This window comes from Lissotriton helveticus, chromosome 11 (assembly GCF_964261635.1).
Source record: "Lissotriton helveticus chromosome 11, aLisHel1.1, whole genome shotgun sequence".
Taxonomy (NCBI): Eukaryota; Metazoa; Chordata; class Amphibia; order Caudata; family Salamandridae; genus Lissotriton; species Lissotriton helveticus.
In genome coordinates, this window is record NC_136072.1 from 98,084,289 (window position 1) to 98,103,067 (window position 18,779).

Consider the following 18,779-nt stretch of genomic DNA (forward strand, 5'->3'; position numbering starts at 1 on the left):
AATAAGAGGTTGGACTATTTTTTTGCATACCCAACCCTCATCAGATACACCAACTCATACATTGAGGGTCTGTGTACAGGCCTAATCCACAAAACTATTTTTGTAGCTAAAGGACATTTATGTCCAGAAACAGCACGAATGTAAATGTAATGTATTTATTCATAATATGTGAATTTGCACTTCAGAATTGATGTAATAACATCTAAGATTATACCACTATTATAAACTGTTTTTATGAATATCACATAGATGCGCAGTGGGCATTCCAGGGTTTGGCACATGCAAAAGCTGGTGTAATACTAAACCTAACTCGTTTATGAGTATTTTCAATTATTTTCCCACTATGAAAAAGGTCAAAAACTTACTACATTTAGGGCAGGAGGAAACGTGTTTGCTGAATGAGAGAGAAAGGGGGAATACCCAGATAATGGATTATACCTAAAGGAGTTTCTCCATTTTGGCAAAATGTTTTGTCAATGGTGAAAATGTATACAAAACACATTGCAAGTGCAACTGCACATATGAATTACCTGTTGACATGCATGTGCTAACATGTTTACAGTTGGTAACTGCTGGAAATCTGCGACTACCACAACTTCCCTGAAGAATTCCTGGAATTCTTTATGATTTCCAAGAAACCCAGAATTTAGCTCGTATGTAGCACTAACCCTATATGCATGCATTTCTGGGATTCATAGCAATTATCCTGCATAATGGAGAGCAGACCATGCAGTCAGACTGATAGCCGAGGGAGGCAAGGTGTGCTTCTCTCTGAAGTGCTGCTCTAATGACCGGCATTGTTTATTATACACATTGCAATGGAGGGCCAACACTCAACAACTTCCCATAACAAAATGGGAATTGTGTTTTCCCAATATTGTAAGTGGCTGTGAATGGGACTGACTGCAATTATTTCTAAACAGGCAATTACCTTTAAGATCTGCATAATATTGCTCTCTGTTAAAGAGGCTGCCCAGTGTAGAGAAAAAACAATTATTTTTACCCAGTCCTGCATCCCTAACTATCACCAACAATAGGCATTCTAGGATATTGCATATTTTGTTGATGTCAAGTGGGGTTTTGAGATCTATTTTGACATTATTCACTGGATGGCTCCTTTAAGGTTTGTGCATTTTAGGCAAACAGAAGCTAGAAATGCTGAAATTAGTTCATATTCGGCATAATCTAAAATATATTTTCGGCTTGAAAAGAATGTTTTTTATATGGATGAAGTGACAGGTCATCATCCAGTGTTGTCTGAGAGAGACATTCAATTGCTCCAAGCTTATGTCAATAGAGATAATTAGATATCAGCCAGGCTCCTTTGAGTTTTGATTTTCAAAAGAAATTAAGTAGTCATCAGCTTGAATGTCAAATAATGTATAAAGCATTGGAAATCTGTTTTGAAAGAAAATATTCACAGCTATGACTCACAAGCTGATTTTACTGTTGTTCTCAGCAGCTTGGTAACCTTATTCCATTTCTTCCTCTTCTCTGTCATTTCAAATTGTGGATGAGTCCTAGTGGGGATAGGCAAACGTTTTTGCTCTAGGGGCCTGGTTTAGAGTTTGGTGAATTTGTACTCAAGCATAAATGTGACAGATACGATTTCCACCATTTTACAAGTGCATTAGGATAAAATGCACCCGTGATAAGTCGGATGGATATCCATCAAGTTTGTGACGAGTAAACGCTAAATCAGACCCTTAGGTTTGAATTTAGCTCTTTCCCTAACTGGTCTAAAATCCCTGGTTTCATGTCCCCCAACACCCGTGTCATGTATGTAAGCCAACCGATATACATTAAGGACATTTTGGTTGGGACCTTAAGGAATGAGGAAACTCTCAAAGTTCTATAGATTATGGATGACTTGAGCATTGCGCTTTTATCTCTCATTCCAGCCTTTATAAATTTAGGATATACGTTAAGCACTTGGTTCATGATCCAGTGAATATTCGGAGGAGAACGTGATCAATGATATGCATCCTCACCAATATACCTAGATGATTGGCTGCTCCATGCTCCATCCAGGGTGCAGCTCCTGCTCAATCTACAAGTGTATTGCTCAGCCTTGAGGAATCATAGATTCCTGCCGAACCATTAGAAATGTCAACTTGTGCCTTCTCAAGACATGACAATAATAGGGGCCTGTTAGATATGGGGGTCTCTAGTTGGCAGAGGTAGGTACCTTTGTCCAATTAGGGACCCTTGCTTCTAGTCAGGGTAAGAGGGATACACACTCTAGATAACCCCTGCTCACCCCCTTGGTATCTTGGCACGAGCAGACAAGCTTGTCCCAAAGGCAATGTGTAAAGTATTTGTACCAACACTCACAGTAACACAGATAAAACACCACAAATTGACACCAAACCAGTTTAGAAAAATAAAATACCTTTGTCTAAACTAAACACAACCAAAACGACAAAAATCCAACATACACAGTTAAACATATGACTTTCAAAAGGTTTCAAGAACTTGTACCATAGAAAACTATGGATGCATGACTTTTCACCAAAGTACCTGTAGACGCGTCAAAATTCACAAGTCAAACAGCCGGAGCGTCGGAAAACAAAGAGATACAACACTCCTGAGACCTTGGGGAGGTGATGCAACAGTGCCGCTGCATGCAGAGGAAGGGTTGAGTCGAATCCGGTCTGTTAGGGAGGAGATGCGTAGATTCTTCGTGACCAATCCGATGCGTGGAAATCTAGCATCGACCGGTGCTGCATCGGTTATCTGCAGCCGGGATCCTTCAATGAGTCGATTTCTGTAGTTCTTTGAGGTTCTTCTTGCTTCCAGCTGCAAAACAGCAGCAACAACCTCCAGAGGCCCAACACTGGCACAGGCACCTCTTGACAGGTCAGAACTCACAGCAGCAGAGTTCATGGGCGCTGGGAGTGAAGTCTTTGTGTCCCTGAGACTTAAGAACAGGAGGCAGGACATTTCAGGCCCTTGGAGATCTCCTTCAAGCAGGGGACACAGCACACAGCAAAGTCCTTCTCCTCTCCTTGGCAGAAACAGCAATAGCAGGCTAACCCCAGACACACAGCAAGGGCAGTACTTCTCTTCATTGGCAGTACAAATCCAGGGGGTCGACAACGGAGTGGTGTATGCTCTCAGTCGCTTCTTTCCTCCCTCTCAGCGAATGTCTCTCACCTAGGAGGACTTTCAGCAGGTGTGCAGGAGGTTTGGTGTTCCTTTCCTCGACCTGTTTGCTCTTTGGCCAAATGCTCAGATTACCCATGGTTGTACCTGTGTTCAGCAGGTGGGGGCTTGAGGAGTTGATGCCTTGACAATTTTTTTGCCATCCAGCCTGAATGCCTTACCGCCAATTACTCTGATTCCCCGGTTTCTGGCACATCTGGTGCTGGAGTTCAGGGAGTTTATGTTGGTGGTTTCCTTTTGGCCTCAGCAATCTTTGTTCTCCACTCATAAGCTCCTAGCGGTGTAGGGTCCGGCGTGGTTCCCTGCTTCCCCTCTCCCCTGAAATCAGCTTCCTTGTTGCCCCTCCCGTGCCAGCGACTGTCATTGTGGAGGTTTTCAGGAGGGGGCCGCAGCCGAAGGGGCTCCCCGAGCATTTGCCTTTGACCACTCAGCAGTCTAGTAGGCCTATGGGAAGCATTGGGGGAATTTTCTAGCATTGGTGTGGGTCTCTTCAATTGTCTCCTCTGAGGTGTTGCAGTTTCATTGGGAGGATTTTGAGAAACATTTGGCAGTTTCGACCTTGCGGGTCCAGTGGGCTGCGATTAAGGGGTTTGGTTCCCTTTTGGGAGAATTTGTCGGATGTGGACGATTTGGTCTCATGGTTGCTGAGGAGTTTCTTTGTCTCTTCCATTGGTAGGACTTTTGTTCCCATTGTGGGACCTGCCTCTTGTCTTGAGGGCTTTGGATGTGGTTCCCTTTGAGCCGTTGGACTTGGTGGACATCAAGTTTGTCTCCTTGAAAGCTGTTTTCCTGGTGGCCATCACTTTGGCCTGGTGCCTGGGTGGGTTGGGGCTCTGATGTCAAAGGAACCTGTCCTGTTTTTTTTTTCCGAGGAGGAAGTTGTTTAGTGTTTGGATTCCTCTTTTGTGTCTATGGTGGCTTCTCAGTTCAATTGTTCACAGAAACCTATTTTGCCTGCTTTGAGGGTAGAGCAGGAGTCCGGGAATGATCTACCTTGGTCTTTGCTGGATGTCAGGAAGGCCTTGCATATATATATCGATCATACCAGTCCATTTAGGAAGTCAAACTCCATGTTTGTTTACTTTGGGGTCCTCTCCCGGGTTCGGAAGACCTCTCCTTTATCCATTGGTCATTGCCTAAAGCAGGTTATTGAGTTAGCTTACTCTCTGCCAGGGTGCAGGGGATGGCAGGTTCTGAAACAGAATTGTGGGGGGTTCACTGTCTGAGATTTGCAGAGACACTACTTGGGCATCCTCTAATACTTTTGTGTGGCGTCATTGGATCCAGAAATTTGCTGTGAGATTATACTAATTTTGGATTGGGGGGTTGCAGGCTGTGAACTCCTGAATTCCTGATTTCTGTTCCAATTAATAACTTGGGTGCTGCTGTGGTTGTTGTGTCCTTGTGTTTCTGTTGCTATGAGTGCCGGTGTGTTGCTTGGGCGTTCTCATTATGTAATGAATGGGACGAGGACAGGAGGGACCTGGTGGTAATAGCCTATTACTTACCTGTAATCTTCGTAACTCCTGGTCCCGTTGTCCTTGTCCCATTCATAACCCTCTCCCTTTCTCCCAGATGCCTTGCCTTCATATTGGGGCTTGGTAGTTCAGAAGGAATGCTGGGTAAGTACACCTATGTACTCCTGGTGAGAGGGGCTGGGGTATGTATGCAAGATAGATATATCTCATTATGTAATGAGTGGGACAAGGACAACAGGACTGGGCATAATGAAGATTACTGGTAAGTAATAGGACGTTAAATAGTATCAAGTAATGATTTAGATGACAGATCAAGCGTTAAATAGTATTATGTAATGACTTGGATGACAGACCAAGCCTATGAGTAATGACTATTATGTATTATAGTTATCTGCACAAGTATGTGTTTTGGCTTGTTTTCTACCAGGGATTTTGAAGAACACCTGCATTTGTGTCTACTGTTTATATGATAGGGATTGGTTTAGGGACTGAGTTAAATATTGATGGTCATTCAGACATTCGCAGGAGAGGTGAAAACTCTTGTTTCAGTGGAATTACTGACAACAGAATTACAGCTATTGTCATTACCACCGACTTGTTGGAGTATGTCAGTACAGGGCAGACTTACTCCATCCAACAGAATTGACTCATTTTTCATTACCAAACATCTCTCAAATCGGCCCTCACTAGCAACGTGGGAAGGTATAAAATATTTAATATTTAAAAATGTTTTTGCATATTTGACTGGCTCAGCTTGTGCTACAAAATGAACCCTAAAAACGTCCTTTAACTGAAATGATATTGCATTTTGGAAAAAGTGGAATTGCAAAGTTCACATTTGCCCTACGATATATAAAATGCAACGATCTATTGGAAATGTTGAATCTAAGTGGATAAGATTTCGGGGTGGTTAAATAAACGCAATGAATAAATTCACTATTTCTGCAATGCCCTTGAAGCCGCATCCAGAGCTGATGACAGCCACAACTGCTGTTTATTTATATAGAAGCACGAATCATCACTAACATGTGATGCTAATGGCCTTGTGAGATTGCACTTTCCAGCCGACAATCACATTTAAATATGAATTCAGATTATACAACGCTCTTTGTAAACAACACTTCATGCCCGCTCTCTTATAGGGTCCTAGAGGCTGTAAATATATCTCCACGACTGCATCAGAGAAAATAATCCAGCTGATTCGTTAATTGTGTTGCCATCATGCATGGTGAAAGCTCACGTCGCCTCGTTTCACTCAAGCTGTGTCTGTTGTTTTATGCATGGAGAATGTTGCTTTTCACTGTGTGGCTTGGCTTGCATTGCAACCCATCTTCCACGTCGGCGCCATTTTCTATCTGCATGCCACATTACTGCTGAAAAGTTGTCGTCAGAAAACACACGACTGAAGGATCCCTGGTGCCGTTTGGCAAGGCTGTGGCCCATATCCGATGATTTAAAACATGACATTCTGCAAGTACCTCTGCTTGGCATTTGACCTTCCCCCTCGTGGCATATTTCCTGAATATTTATGGCACTATACTGACAACCCATTATTACACTGCATTAAAACCGAAGATTTATTGGTGGTCTTACCCGGTTATATTAGCAGAAAATTCTTGCACGCTGGTGTGAGGAAAGTAAAGAGTCATGTCATAAAAGTCATATTCCCTTTTTTCAAATAAATATTGCCATCATTGAAAACACACCTGGTATGCCAACAAACGGTGTTTGTGCCTCAGTTCTTGGCTTGTTCTTGTAGTTGATAAAATAGTATGGCAGTGAGTAGTTTAAGGGCTTATAAAATGTGTATGTGTATTCTGACGCAACATGCATGACTACTGAGAAACCATCAATGTTCTTGTGGTATAAGACTGTCGTGACTGCACTCTTCAGGCTATATCTCCATCATCAGATGTTGTTTACATTCTGAGAGTGGGAATTGTATTTCTTTTGTTTCTATGAACAGTATTGTCTAGTATAAAATGGCATTTTTTTTCTTGAACTGTACATTTAAAATTAGACTGACTGTTAGATCCGTCTGTTTAGACAAAATTCGCAATCGATTTCTGAGCGGTAGGATGAACTATTATTCTCTTTTCATTTTTCCTCTGAGAGACAGGGCACTCTTTGCAATCACAAAGTCACTCACTGTGGTATGAATGCCCACTGGTACTTTATTGCTACTGGTAGAAAAGTACTCTGAATTGGCAATTCTTCTTTCCAGCACTCGTCCCAACCTCTTTTTTTCTTGGAGTGTCTTATTGACTTTTGCTATCTTTTTCTTCAGTCTTCTATATTCTTGAATTGTCTTTTTCCTCCATTTTCTCCGTTTCAATCCTAGGTCCCCTTACAAAGAAACACACAGATGATTTAGGGGATAATGAAGGTGCAGAGGATGAAGGTATTTTTTATGCCACCAAACCGATTTGCATGACAAGGATCCCTGAAAATATTTTATCCCTTCTTTTTTTGACTTCTTGTACCCATTCTTAATGAATTTTTCCCCATTTTTGATGTGTTTTGTCTTCTTGCTTGTTGTCATTTTTTTAAAGACTGAGTGTTTTTTAAGTTCTATTTTTTATGCAAGTCAGTATATGTCCAGAGGAACCCTTCTTGTCTCTTGCAACCAGCTTTTGATATAGTGCATCCACTCCTCCTGACTGGATTTTGTCCCTCGGATTTGAACTAACACTCTCCCCTTTTTATTCTCGATGTGCACTTTTTTGCATGTTTTCTAACCTTTCCTGTATGTATTGATGTATTTGTGTACTCACAAAGTGCACATTTGTTTTGTCAGACCCTACTGACAGTCTCCAAACTGTTATTCACTCTTAAAGGTATGTTGAGTAAAGTTTCTAATGCAACACATGTGTAGTGGAATATCTACTGTTTCATCTCCCAATGAAAGAAAGCTAAGACAAGGTGCTAAGCTCAGTGTGTCAAAAGGCATGTAGAACATACACCACAACTGTACCATATAATAGGTCATAGATTCTGATTGCCAAACTACTGTACAAAGCAGTCACTGTACCAGGCATTACTAATCTAGTCTTAATAGCAACACACCATTTATTCACTAATTAGACACACTTCTAACATAGTGTAGACACAACTTGTTAAATAATCTCTACCAATTGCAGTATGCATCCTCCATACCAACTAAGACATGTGGCCCAATTACTTGCATTCCCTCTGCGTCCTAACGTGCCATTGAATGCCTCTATTGAGCTCAGACATTGTCTTATAACTTTCAATGTCTTTGCAAACATGTCTTTAATTTGTTCTTGACAAAGTCATTGTTATGTCTAGTGTGATTATAAATCACTTGATAATTCTGTGGACATAAATGCTTTTAGGGAGTTTTTTTCTCCAAGAGAATAACTCAACATGAGTTCTGAAGTAACGCCTGAGCTATCCAGATCGACAATAATATACTGAAAAAAAACACAGGAAAAAATAGATGTACATTGCAGGAAACTGTTCTCACTATAGCAATGATGCTTCTGTCATTACTACATTGATTCACATTTAAATGGCAAGCATCAGAGAAAGTGCAGAAAGGTGGTGGGCCTAACAAAATTCCTATTACAACAGTGAAATAAAGTATTCCTAACTTCCATGTCCACTCAAGTTTAATAAAAGATCAACACAATAATAAGAAACAAAAAGCATATATGACTAGACGTCAGGGTTTTAGAGGAGTTATGGATAAACTCAACTAAGTAGTTTGAGGACAATAATGTAAACAATTTGACAGTATACAATAGGTCTCATGTTACATCATTTTCATATTAGAAAAACTTCTAGGGAAAATTAACTATGTCTTATGACTTCACCCGTGGAAAGATATGTCTCCAAAATAAAAAAATAAATACAAAGCACAAATATATTGTTTGTGAAAGGAATTGATCATATCTATTGCACCCTTTACCACCACTGGAGAGTCTGAGGGAGCATTCCTTTGAGCAGGACTGAAACATGAGAGTTCATTCAACCTTTACAAGCAGATGTCCAAAAACTTTTTTAATTCTGCCCCTCAAACTTCCTTTTTTCAACTATGCCTTTGTACTTCCAACTGCTGACTCGCCTAACTGAATTTTCTCCATCAGTCTAGGACAGTTAATGATACACATCATTTATCTCCTGTCTAAAAAGTAGTGGCAAACTTTCATTCTCATCAATCATTAATGAAACATTGAAATTATCTTATTTATATGCGTCAGGTAGACATAGCTTTGTCCAGTACAAATCATAGCATTTGCCTGGACCATATCTTAGAGAATATTTAACATCAATTTACAATTTTTTAGAGACCCAAGAGTGCAGTTTAAATTGACTGCCAGTGAAATTAACTCTCTCGGTCATTGAAACAATGTTCAGGGCTATGGGACTGCAATCCATTCTGTTTCTCAAATGTTTTTATGAATGGATACACTTTGACAATTATTTTAGAATATGCTAATTATGTATTTTCCCATATTTCTGTTCTAGCACAGTGATTAAGGCCCAGTGGTACCAGTCCCTTAGTTGCAAGGTTGTACGGAGAATGTACTGGATGTAACATTCTAGTAGTGACATGACATTTTAAGTAGAGCCTTAAATTTGGATATTTCCTGGACATTCCTGGGTTTCAATTAATAGTGAGGAAGAGGTAAATAGCATATTTGGCAGAAAACCCAACTGTATGTGGTTGATTCGAGAGTCTCGGGCAATTAAGGCTTTAAGAATAAAGGGGCTAATGAGAAATTCAAAAATATCATCAATTATAAGAAATACAAATTAGATTAGTAAAATTGTTGTAAGAAATCTTCACTGGGCACAGGATGTGCTATTTTTTTCAGATGGTCTCATACAGTGATCCGGACTGATTGTCCACTTCATTAATTAGGTAGCAAGTGGTTTGTTGGATACCTATGTGGAAAGTATAATTTCATGCTATACTTAATTCGGCAGGTTCCCTGAAATATGGAATAATGAAGTGTTGGTTCCGGTACACAATAAGAAATATTTGACCCTACCATCTAGATATCACCATCTATCAATTATGCGCCCTTCTCTTAGAATATTTTGTAAAGTCAGTATGCATTATCTGCTGTAATGGATGGACCAATGTTAACATTTTCCAAGGGTCCAAACAATCGGCATGTCTAGGTGCAGGAAAACAGAGAAGAGCAAACATTATGAAATACCAGACACACACATGTTGTGCTTGGATTTCCCAGTGGAAACTCTTACACATTTAGGGTCACAGCTCCATTTTCAATGACACTGTCACATTTTCAACAAACACCAAAGGATATGGCTTCCTATTTAAAACCATATATATTTTTTTACCATAAGAATTGGTAGTTATGTAATATATCGTGCCTCTCATCCAATCACAGAAAATGATTATTCACGACCAGATAAGTTAGAGGCACGAGAACGTACTTTGAAACTAAACACATAAGTCACTTCTTAGAGGTACATCATGAGGTCACTGTGATTGATCAGTCTTCTGTTAATGCCAAATGATGGAAGGTGGAATCCCTTTTGCATCAATTTCAATGTGTGTTCCATTCATTTGACATAAGATACTGTTTACATTGTATTGATAAAGAAGAGGGGTGCATCTACCTGGAGAAATGTGTAATTGGGTATACCATCACATTTTCCTCTAAGACTCTGTACAAGCTGGAACAGAGGTTTTCTTTAGGAACGTAGCCTTAGGTTGAGAAAAGGAGAAATTCTAATGCTATGGTGTGCTGCTGTGACACCTTATAGGATGTTCTCAGAATTTTCAGTATCCAATAGGCATAGCAAAATGTCTAATACTTAACTTATGAACTTTCTGTAACTAACCAATCAAATGCGTTGAGGAAGCCCACTGGGCAAATATATTATTGCCTGTTCACAAGGCTTTTCCATTGAAATTCTCATTCCCTTAAACTCACGTCAACTAAATATGTTGGTGCCAAACTCAGTGTTGAAAGCAAAACCCACCATTTGTGCAGACTTTAACAAGGTACTATTCATCCAAAGAAAACAAATCTCTCCAGAAGTGTACCTGTATCAAAAATACTTGGATGGAACTTGTGACATGTGCTCACTGTTTCTTCTTTCTGTTTGCTCACTCAATTGAAAACAATTCACTATTCACAAAAGGCCCAAGCAGTCTTATTTTTTGGAAGAGGATTAACTGTACCATAAACATTTCATTACTGCACACAGTTTGTCCTCTCTAATTCTATGTAATGTTAATTAAGGAAGAGCTCGACAACAATCCCCCTCTGTGCTACCAGCAAACATGCAATTAGCTGTCTGCACATTCTGCTGTGAACTGTCAGTTAAGACTTGCAGATTAATAATTTACTCCTACATTATACTTCCCGCATTCTTTATAGGAAATTAAAAGACAATCTGTGGTGACTATAATTTCGATGACAAATATTTCAGTTATTATCTTAACCATGGTGGAAACTTGGACAACACATGAATGTTTTTAAAGATTTTGTTTACACAATTCACAGCTAATTATATATTTCGAATGCACTCATTTGCCTGTGGTGTAACTGTTTCTAGAGAGCAGATTGCACATTGTAACACAGCCCCATGCTGTGTGTGCCAACAGTTCATTTTCTGGCCTCTTGTGTTTTGAGACTTCTTTACATTTAATGCCCAACAAATCAAAAAAATCCTGAAAATCGTTTCCTAATATCTTGTTAGAGAAAGCAGACTTCTTAGACCCAATTTGTTGGATGCTCTAGAGTTCAAAACACCCACACCTTAAGGAGACCTTAGAATTTGACTTGATGCAGGCATTTGATATGGAACTCAGTATAACAGCATCTGCACTAGTTAATTTTCCTTGCCTTTTCCACTGCACCCAGCATACACTGAGCATCCAGACATCCCTAATGGAGACCTAAAGACACTTAAATCGTATAATTTCGGGACTTTCTATGATGCTCCACATTTATCCTGTATTTCACACTTAGAACATTACCAATTTCACAAAAAAGTGCCAAAATGCTGAGGGTTTGGAAGTTCTCTTAAACTTGACACTGTACTGTACTGTGACAATCCACAATCAAGTTAGAATCACATTTGAACTACATGCTTCTTGGGCTGTTGTGCCAAGCACCTCATTTTAACATGCATTTAGAATCTATTTCAACAATCATAATGTGTCGCTTAAGAAACTTTAAGTTCTGAAAGCTGGTAGGTACAAATGGGGTGTGCATAGACTATTGGATTTCTCTGTCAATATTTTGCATAACATGTTATCAAATTGTCTTTTTCAGACATTCGGGACAGTGGGGGGCCAAAGCCAGTGATGGTATACATTCATGGAGGGTCTTACATGGAAGGCACTGGAAATCTATTTGATGGCAGTGTTCTGGCAAGTTATGGCAATGTGATAGTCATCACGGTCAACTACCGACTCGGGGTACTTGGTAAGCAAATGTTTACAATTTCTATTACCTGTTGTGAGCTACAGAAAAAATTGTGATGATGCCAAATTTAAAACTGTGTTAATTTCAGCTTTACATATGACTTTTATGGTCTTTAGTTTGGTTGTGCATAATTACCATGTTTAGGATTCAATTTATTGTAAGTCATTTTAGGATGGATATTTTTAGAAATATGAAGATATGCAAAAAAAAAAAATCATATTGCTTGAAATGCATTTTAGGATTGAAAGGAAAAATAATGTTGTCACCCTTTTCTTGTTGGACTGTGTTGTCATGCTAGATTACTGTGATTGTGACAAGTGTCACTCTGATTGGAATGTGTACGTTCTCGTATTTGCATATGGTATAAGTTGTACATATTTTTTTGAAAGGCGTTTCAAATCTGGGTAGACTGACTTGGTCTTGGTCTCAGCTTTTGTGTAGCCGATGATTTGTTCAGCTGGTATCTACCTTATTCGGCGTATAGTTTTTTTTTCTGGCATAAAACAAGCATTGTGAAAAACCCTGCAACATTAGTTAGACCACTGTGAATTTCAGTGCTTTTAGTGAAGGGAAGAGAAGTTTGTAAAAAATGTTGTCTACAGAGCTCTGTTGGTACTTCGTTTTACTAGGAAAGTCTCAAAGATGTAGATACGCTGAAATGTACCACAATGTTTAGACGATTAATTTAATTGAGTGCTGCTTAAGTAATCAAATATGCGAAGCATGTATTTTCAGAAGGTTCCAAATAACCAAATGAACAGCATTTGTTTCGTGGAAGCAATGATTTTATGGAGATTTGCTTTCTGAACATTTATGAATATGGTTTCTGAATGATAGCACATTAACGTCATGCATTCTAAATTTCAAAACTAAAATGTATTCTATGTTTATTAAGTTTTGTTTAGCTCGACAATTTGCATGCAGGAGTGTTCTTCAGGAGACTGTTGAAACATTCATTGTTTTCCAAAAATATGTAGCTAATAAGAGCAGAGGTTCTGGAGATTGCAAAACATTTGATCGATATATTCCTCCAGGTTGTTGCCCTGGGTTAAAAATGTTCCGCGATCTTTAGGTTCTCCTGAAACTCACCAGTATAAACGTTTAAAAAGAAAATGTAATTGTTCCTTTAGACACACTGCTGTGCATTGTTTCACTCCAACTTTAGGGTAATTGCTATCTAATGAAATTGCTCCCCCTCGGGTGTGTTGGAATCGTTGGCTTGTTGGCAAGGCAACATACTATGTCTCGAAAAAACACTGACAGGATATTTCAAGTGTAGAAACATCCATATAACTTTATTTACTCTATGCTAAGAGTATTTTGTAATGGAGCAGCTCTTATGGGTCGAATCAATCAATGCCAAGATAGAAAGAACATTAGCAAAATTGTTTAAACTCCATCTAAGCCCCCACTTAATGTCACTAAAGAGCAGGCAAGAGGTACCACAACTGTGACATTTTGGCACTTTGGGAATCTTTGTGGAAATAATGTGCACTAAAATGTGCTTTCTAGAAAATTGCACTTGTCCCCACAGTGTTAAGGTGCTGTATATTAAACCAACTATTTTTTTCTTTTGTTCCACCAGAATTAAGTGAAAAACAGAGTATCTGTGATCTGTGGTAAAATAAATTTATCTAAAAAAAAATGATTCTGGAAATTTCCTAGTGGGTACCTGGGTAAAAAAATAAATACTTACATGCGCAGATGTACCTGCCTTTTCATTTTGGCAATGAACGCAATCGTGAGGCCTTACATAGATGCACTGGTAGAACTCTCAATTCATTCTAAAGAGTCCCAGAAATAACACTGTTTCCATGGAACACTCACAGAATAATAATACTAATTATACTGCAAGGGTTTTTTTCAGTTTGGACAGTAGTATTCATTTTATCAATTTAACCAATATACAGAGTTTAAGATTATTAAGGAAGTCAAATATGCAAACAATAGAACCATTTTGCTTCAACAGAGCTTCCAGGATTAAAAGCTGGTTAAAGAATGACTTTTTTTGAATTTGCATGAAAGGGGCACTGCCTGTCTCATCTTTGCTGCTTAGTGAGCATTTCCATATTTTTAATAATTTAGTCAATTAAATGCATCTCAGACTTTTTGGGCTATGGAACTGCTCATAATCAAACTCACTCTGCACAAACTTGTTTCACAATGCTTTATGTCTTCACAAAAGAATGTCTTTAAGCTGCACTCTAAAATAAATTAGTGTTTCTGTAAGTTTTACCTTGTCATTCAATGCGTCCTCAAATGAAGTCAATCTGGTCTTTTGAGTATCTCCATCTGCAATTCAGCTTGTAAAGAACGAATTGAAATTACAAAAGCAGAAAACAACAACCACCTTTGTACCGCAGAGTTTTGTATTATTTAAAAGAAGCATTTGGCTCCAGATATGATCATTGATTCTCCATGCTTTAGCCTTTCTCAATTTGATTGGCCCAAATCATGAAAAGGTCGCACCTATCAACGTTTGCAGCAAAAGGTATTTTGCATCGAATGATGCTGTTAATACAACGCTGACTCCTATGCCAAATCTTCCACTAATCCTGTGATAATTCGCCAAGAGTGGTCATCATTGGGCAGGGACAGCACAAATACAGCTAGAATTCAATGCAAAGTCAGAGTAACAAAAGTGATGGCAAGGAACATGATCTCTTTTTCATGGGACCACAGTGCTATAAAAACATGCAAACAATAGCCAAAAGGCAATCACATTAGTAGGTGTGATATTTCTGTAGAAATTACACATATTGCATGATTGACCATTGGGCGGTCATCTGCTGGTGAAGATTTGTACTCCAGAGTGTGCATCAAGCAAATATTTAAGCAAGATAACACTTGCTTGCCATAGTCTTAGACACCAATGTTGAATCATGCCAGCAAACACTGCATGTTAATGCATGTGCGACCAGTGACACCATTGGCACGCAACCCATTGTATATATGCTGCTGTGATATTTTTTGCCATTTATGCAATGCTACATTGCTAAATATTGATTTTTTTTAAACAAATAACTTTTATGTAAAACATAGGAAACTGCCCATATTTACCGTCCGGAGTGTGAAATGGTAGGAGAGAGGGCTGACATATATAACGGTGCAATTAGCAGCAGTTTTCCCTGCCGAGAAAAATGGGCAGTTATCAAACGAGACACAAACAGACTTCAGTCCTTTCATCTTTGAGTAATAAATACAGCCACTGTGGGGATAATGAGTTTAAAACACTTGTGATCCACAAATGTAATCTAAAACTGATATGTACAATCAGCTAAACACTTCTTGTACAATGGTATTCTCCACACACTGCATCATTTCCTTTATGTCACTAGGAGGGGAACATTCAGTTAGTGGACCTAAGTGGTTTTGAATGAGTTCACTTGCCAATCAGATGCTGGAGGATTATGTTTTAGTATTGTGTCTTTTGTTTAATGTTTTTAAGAGAGTAACACTAACGGGTCAGCCTGGCCCACCGAATATCTGGCAAAAGGCATGAGCAAAGCTGTGGAATTGTTTTTGCAGCCTTATATGTGTCCAAGTTTCAGATTCTGTTTTCTAAGGACGTTGACGTACAATGTAGGTATCCCAAACAAAGAGGGTCACCCAATTTTAGGCGACATTGAAGAAACACTGTGCAAATTAGTTTTTGCTGGCAGACGCTCACGTCACTGTTAGATGAAGCCATTTTGTATGACAGATTGTCATAATGCTAATTTGAGGTAAAATGTTAATACATTATTATAACGATGTGCAAACCCGCATATCAAGCATGCTCAAAACAACATGAAGATATAAATGCAATAGAGCCCCAATGTAAACATGAACTTAAATATGTGAAGCCTGATTTACATACGACCAGACTCACAATTGAGAAAAACCACTAGCACAACACAAAAACGACAATTTCACCTGACAAACGGACAACCTTGGCTTAAGAGGGCAGCAGTGGAATAGGCAGTGTATCATGGTCCCTAGTGCAGTTAACAAAATGTCTCCACTTGCTTTTTTTGAACAGTGAAATGCAGCAATAATCAGGGTTCATTGGGCCTCTGGGACTGCACTTCACTTGCTGCACCAACGGGAGCAAGGTCCCTGGATGAAGCACATATGCTGAACAAACTGTTCTCCATGCACATAACGTGCAAGGAATTCACACAGTCCAACAATGCATTGGTTCCCAATGCACCATAAATTGGGGTTAGCCCGCAAATTGTCCAAAAACGTCAGTGCGTTAATGCATTTAAAAGTAAGGGGCACTAAGTCCCTCCACTGCAGTGCAAAGGGTTTTGGTTGCATCCTCACTTTCCCCTACAGTTCAATGTAACTTTATCTGTGTAAAACATAGCTTAGCCAAAGAAAGATGGTGTTAAGTCAGACGTCAATTGTCAAGACTTTGTGATATTTTGGACTTTTAATGATACACTTGTTTTTGTATTTGTACACCTTGATTATTCTTGGCAAACCGAATAAAGCTTATTTGATTTGATATGAGTTTGTGATCATGTTAAGTTAATCTGAAACAACAAATCACCCAATTTCTGAAATGTTACCTCATCTTGCAACCTACAAATGGCTACCACAAGCACCCCAAAATGATGACCAAAAGAGATTTCATCTAGCATTAACACAACTGCATTACTAATGTGCATGGTGTGTGGGTATCGAGCGAGAAACTAAACCCACCCACCTAGTCTATGAGTACCACTGCCAAGGCAATGAGGTGAAATAAATTAGCTTTAATACAAAATGACCTGCCTGCTACAACTTAACTCCCTTATCCTTCCCAGGGTAAATGCTATTGTGCCACTATGGAATACAAAACAATTCAAATCATAAATTCTGTATAAGTAGAAACATGGCCATAAATAACAAAGAAGAATCAATGATCATCATAACTACTGTAGCTAGGCCCCGAAACATGATACAGTATGGAAATGAAACAATCCAATTGAAGTTCCAGTATGTGTACTGTAAACAGAGAACCAAAGCTCATTATAACAATTGCTATCAAAGAAAAGAGTATATTCACAAATACCATCATAATACAGTGTATATAAACAGTCCAAAGAAATTAACTTGCACTATTATTTAAGTTGTGTTAAATGCCCTTTTACATTATAACAAAAGGCAGAGAGCCTGCCATCCTGGCTACCCTGCAACACACCCACTTTTTTCCCAAATGATTCTCTTAACCTGTATCAAAGCCAGCGCATGTTCCTTGACAGCAGCCACAGTGCCTCTAGCACCTACATGTTTATGAAAAGTACAGAAATGGTGTGCGGTGAAAACACCAAGAATCTCTGGCTTTAAGGGAGGTTGTGCCCAACTTTAATGACCCCATTTGCCTGCCCCTTCAGACACTTATTAAAGTTGCAGCTGTTGAATTTAAATAATTTTGAATCTCTGACCAATTATTCTAAATGTTTCAACTAATATTTAAATATTATTTGGTTAGCTCTGCATTATTTGAATATCGGAGACCATTCTTAATCATTCTACACTATGGTCGTCAGTACAAGTGGCCTCCAAATTCCAATGGCACTTGTAAAGCAGTTACTAGCCAAATCATAACCTGGTGTGTTCGCGTGGGTCTGATATTTTCCCAAAGAGAATTTGGTTGCGGAAACAGACATAATTTCCATGAGAAAATTTGGGAGAAAATAAGGTCTGCCAAATGTCCCTAGTAATTCCTCATTCTTAGGGTGCCCTCAGCGTCAGACTGTTAATGGGCTTTATTTTCCCCACGCCCAAAGGTGTCGGTATCAGTAACTTCAGGGGTGGGACAATCTGGGCTATTTTCTAATCCAGTTGTAATGAAGGCCTATATTGAAGCCATAAATCGATACATAACATAAACACTACCTTTTGATTGGCTCTTAGTGAGCCAATGTCTAACAAGGAGCTCATAGCCTTCAGCTTAGACAATCCATGTTGAGGTAAAGTGCTATTTGGATCAAAGAGAGTACCAATACTGAGAGACGTGCTGCTGGAGAAAACTGATTTAGAATCTTTGATTTTCCGCACAACTGGCTAATGTGTAGCTCAAAACGTTTCTCTTGTCTATTCTCTTGTCTATTGCTGCAAGTTCTAAACAGGAGGAGGAATCTTAAAAGTGTTTTTTATTGATCCATGGCGTACATATATTTAAACATGATTTCAAAATGTACAATCCATGAAGATGTTTGTTGTTTGTATTTTAAAACCCCATGACATTTTCACACTAGCGGTACTACTGCAAGGAAAAGTAGGAAGAGGTTAAGAATTTGATGAATTATTATTTTTTTTTTTTACACAATATGCTCCTTTTTGCAAATTGAGAAAAAGGTAGTGATGAAACCAAAACCCATGTAGGTTGTTTACAGATGTGTCTATATAAGAGAAGACTTTGGGTTCTATTCTACTGGTTTAAACACTGAAGATTTGGAACTCTAATATTTTTTTTTAAGTGAGGGAAAAAAGTTTTTTGCTTTACACTCAACGTTCTCTCTAGCAACAAGTGTATTACTTATTTTAAATATAGCTAAAATGTACTATGAATGCAATTTGATTGTCATTTTTATGTTATGCATGCAGAAATTGCTTTAGAGAGACTATGGGTCTTATTTAGAGTTTGATGGACGGGTACTCCATCACAAACTTAATGGATTACCTGTCAACTTTATTACAACTGGCATAGTATATAATGCACTTGTAA

The 18,779-nt window shown here is 38.8% G+C and overlaps 1 protein-coding gene across 3 annotated transcripts in view; it reads left to right on the forward strand.

Moving 5' to 3' along the window:
* The window catches only part of NLGN1 (neuroligin 1), a 771,234-nt gene that overhangs the window by 331,042 nt on the left and 421,413 nt on the right, over nucleotides 1-18,779 (forward strand). For 2 of the 3 annotated variants that reach the window (XM_078665701.1, XM_078665702.1), the window contains 2 exons: nucleotides 6,985-7,044; nucleotides 11,927-12,079. In XM_078665701.1, coding sequence (XP_078521827.1) covers nucleotides 6,985-7,044; nucleotides 11,927-12,079 — 213 coding nt within the window. The remainder of the gene's footprint in view (nucleotides 1-6,984; nucleotides 7,045-11,926; nucleotides 12,080-18,779) is intronic. The other variant, XM_078665703.1, reaches the window with a different exon arrangement.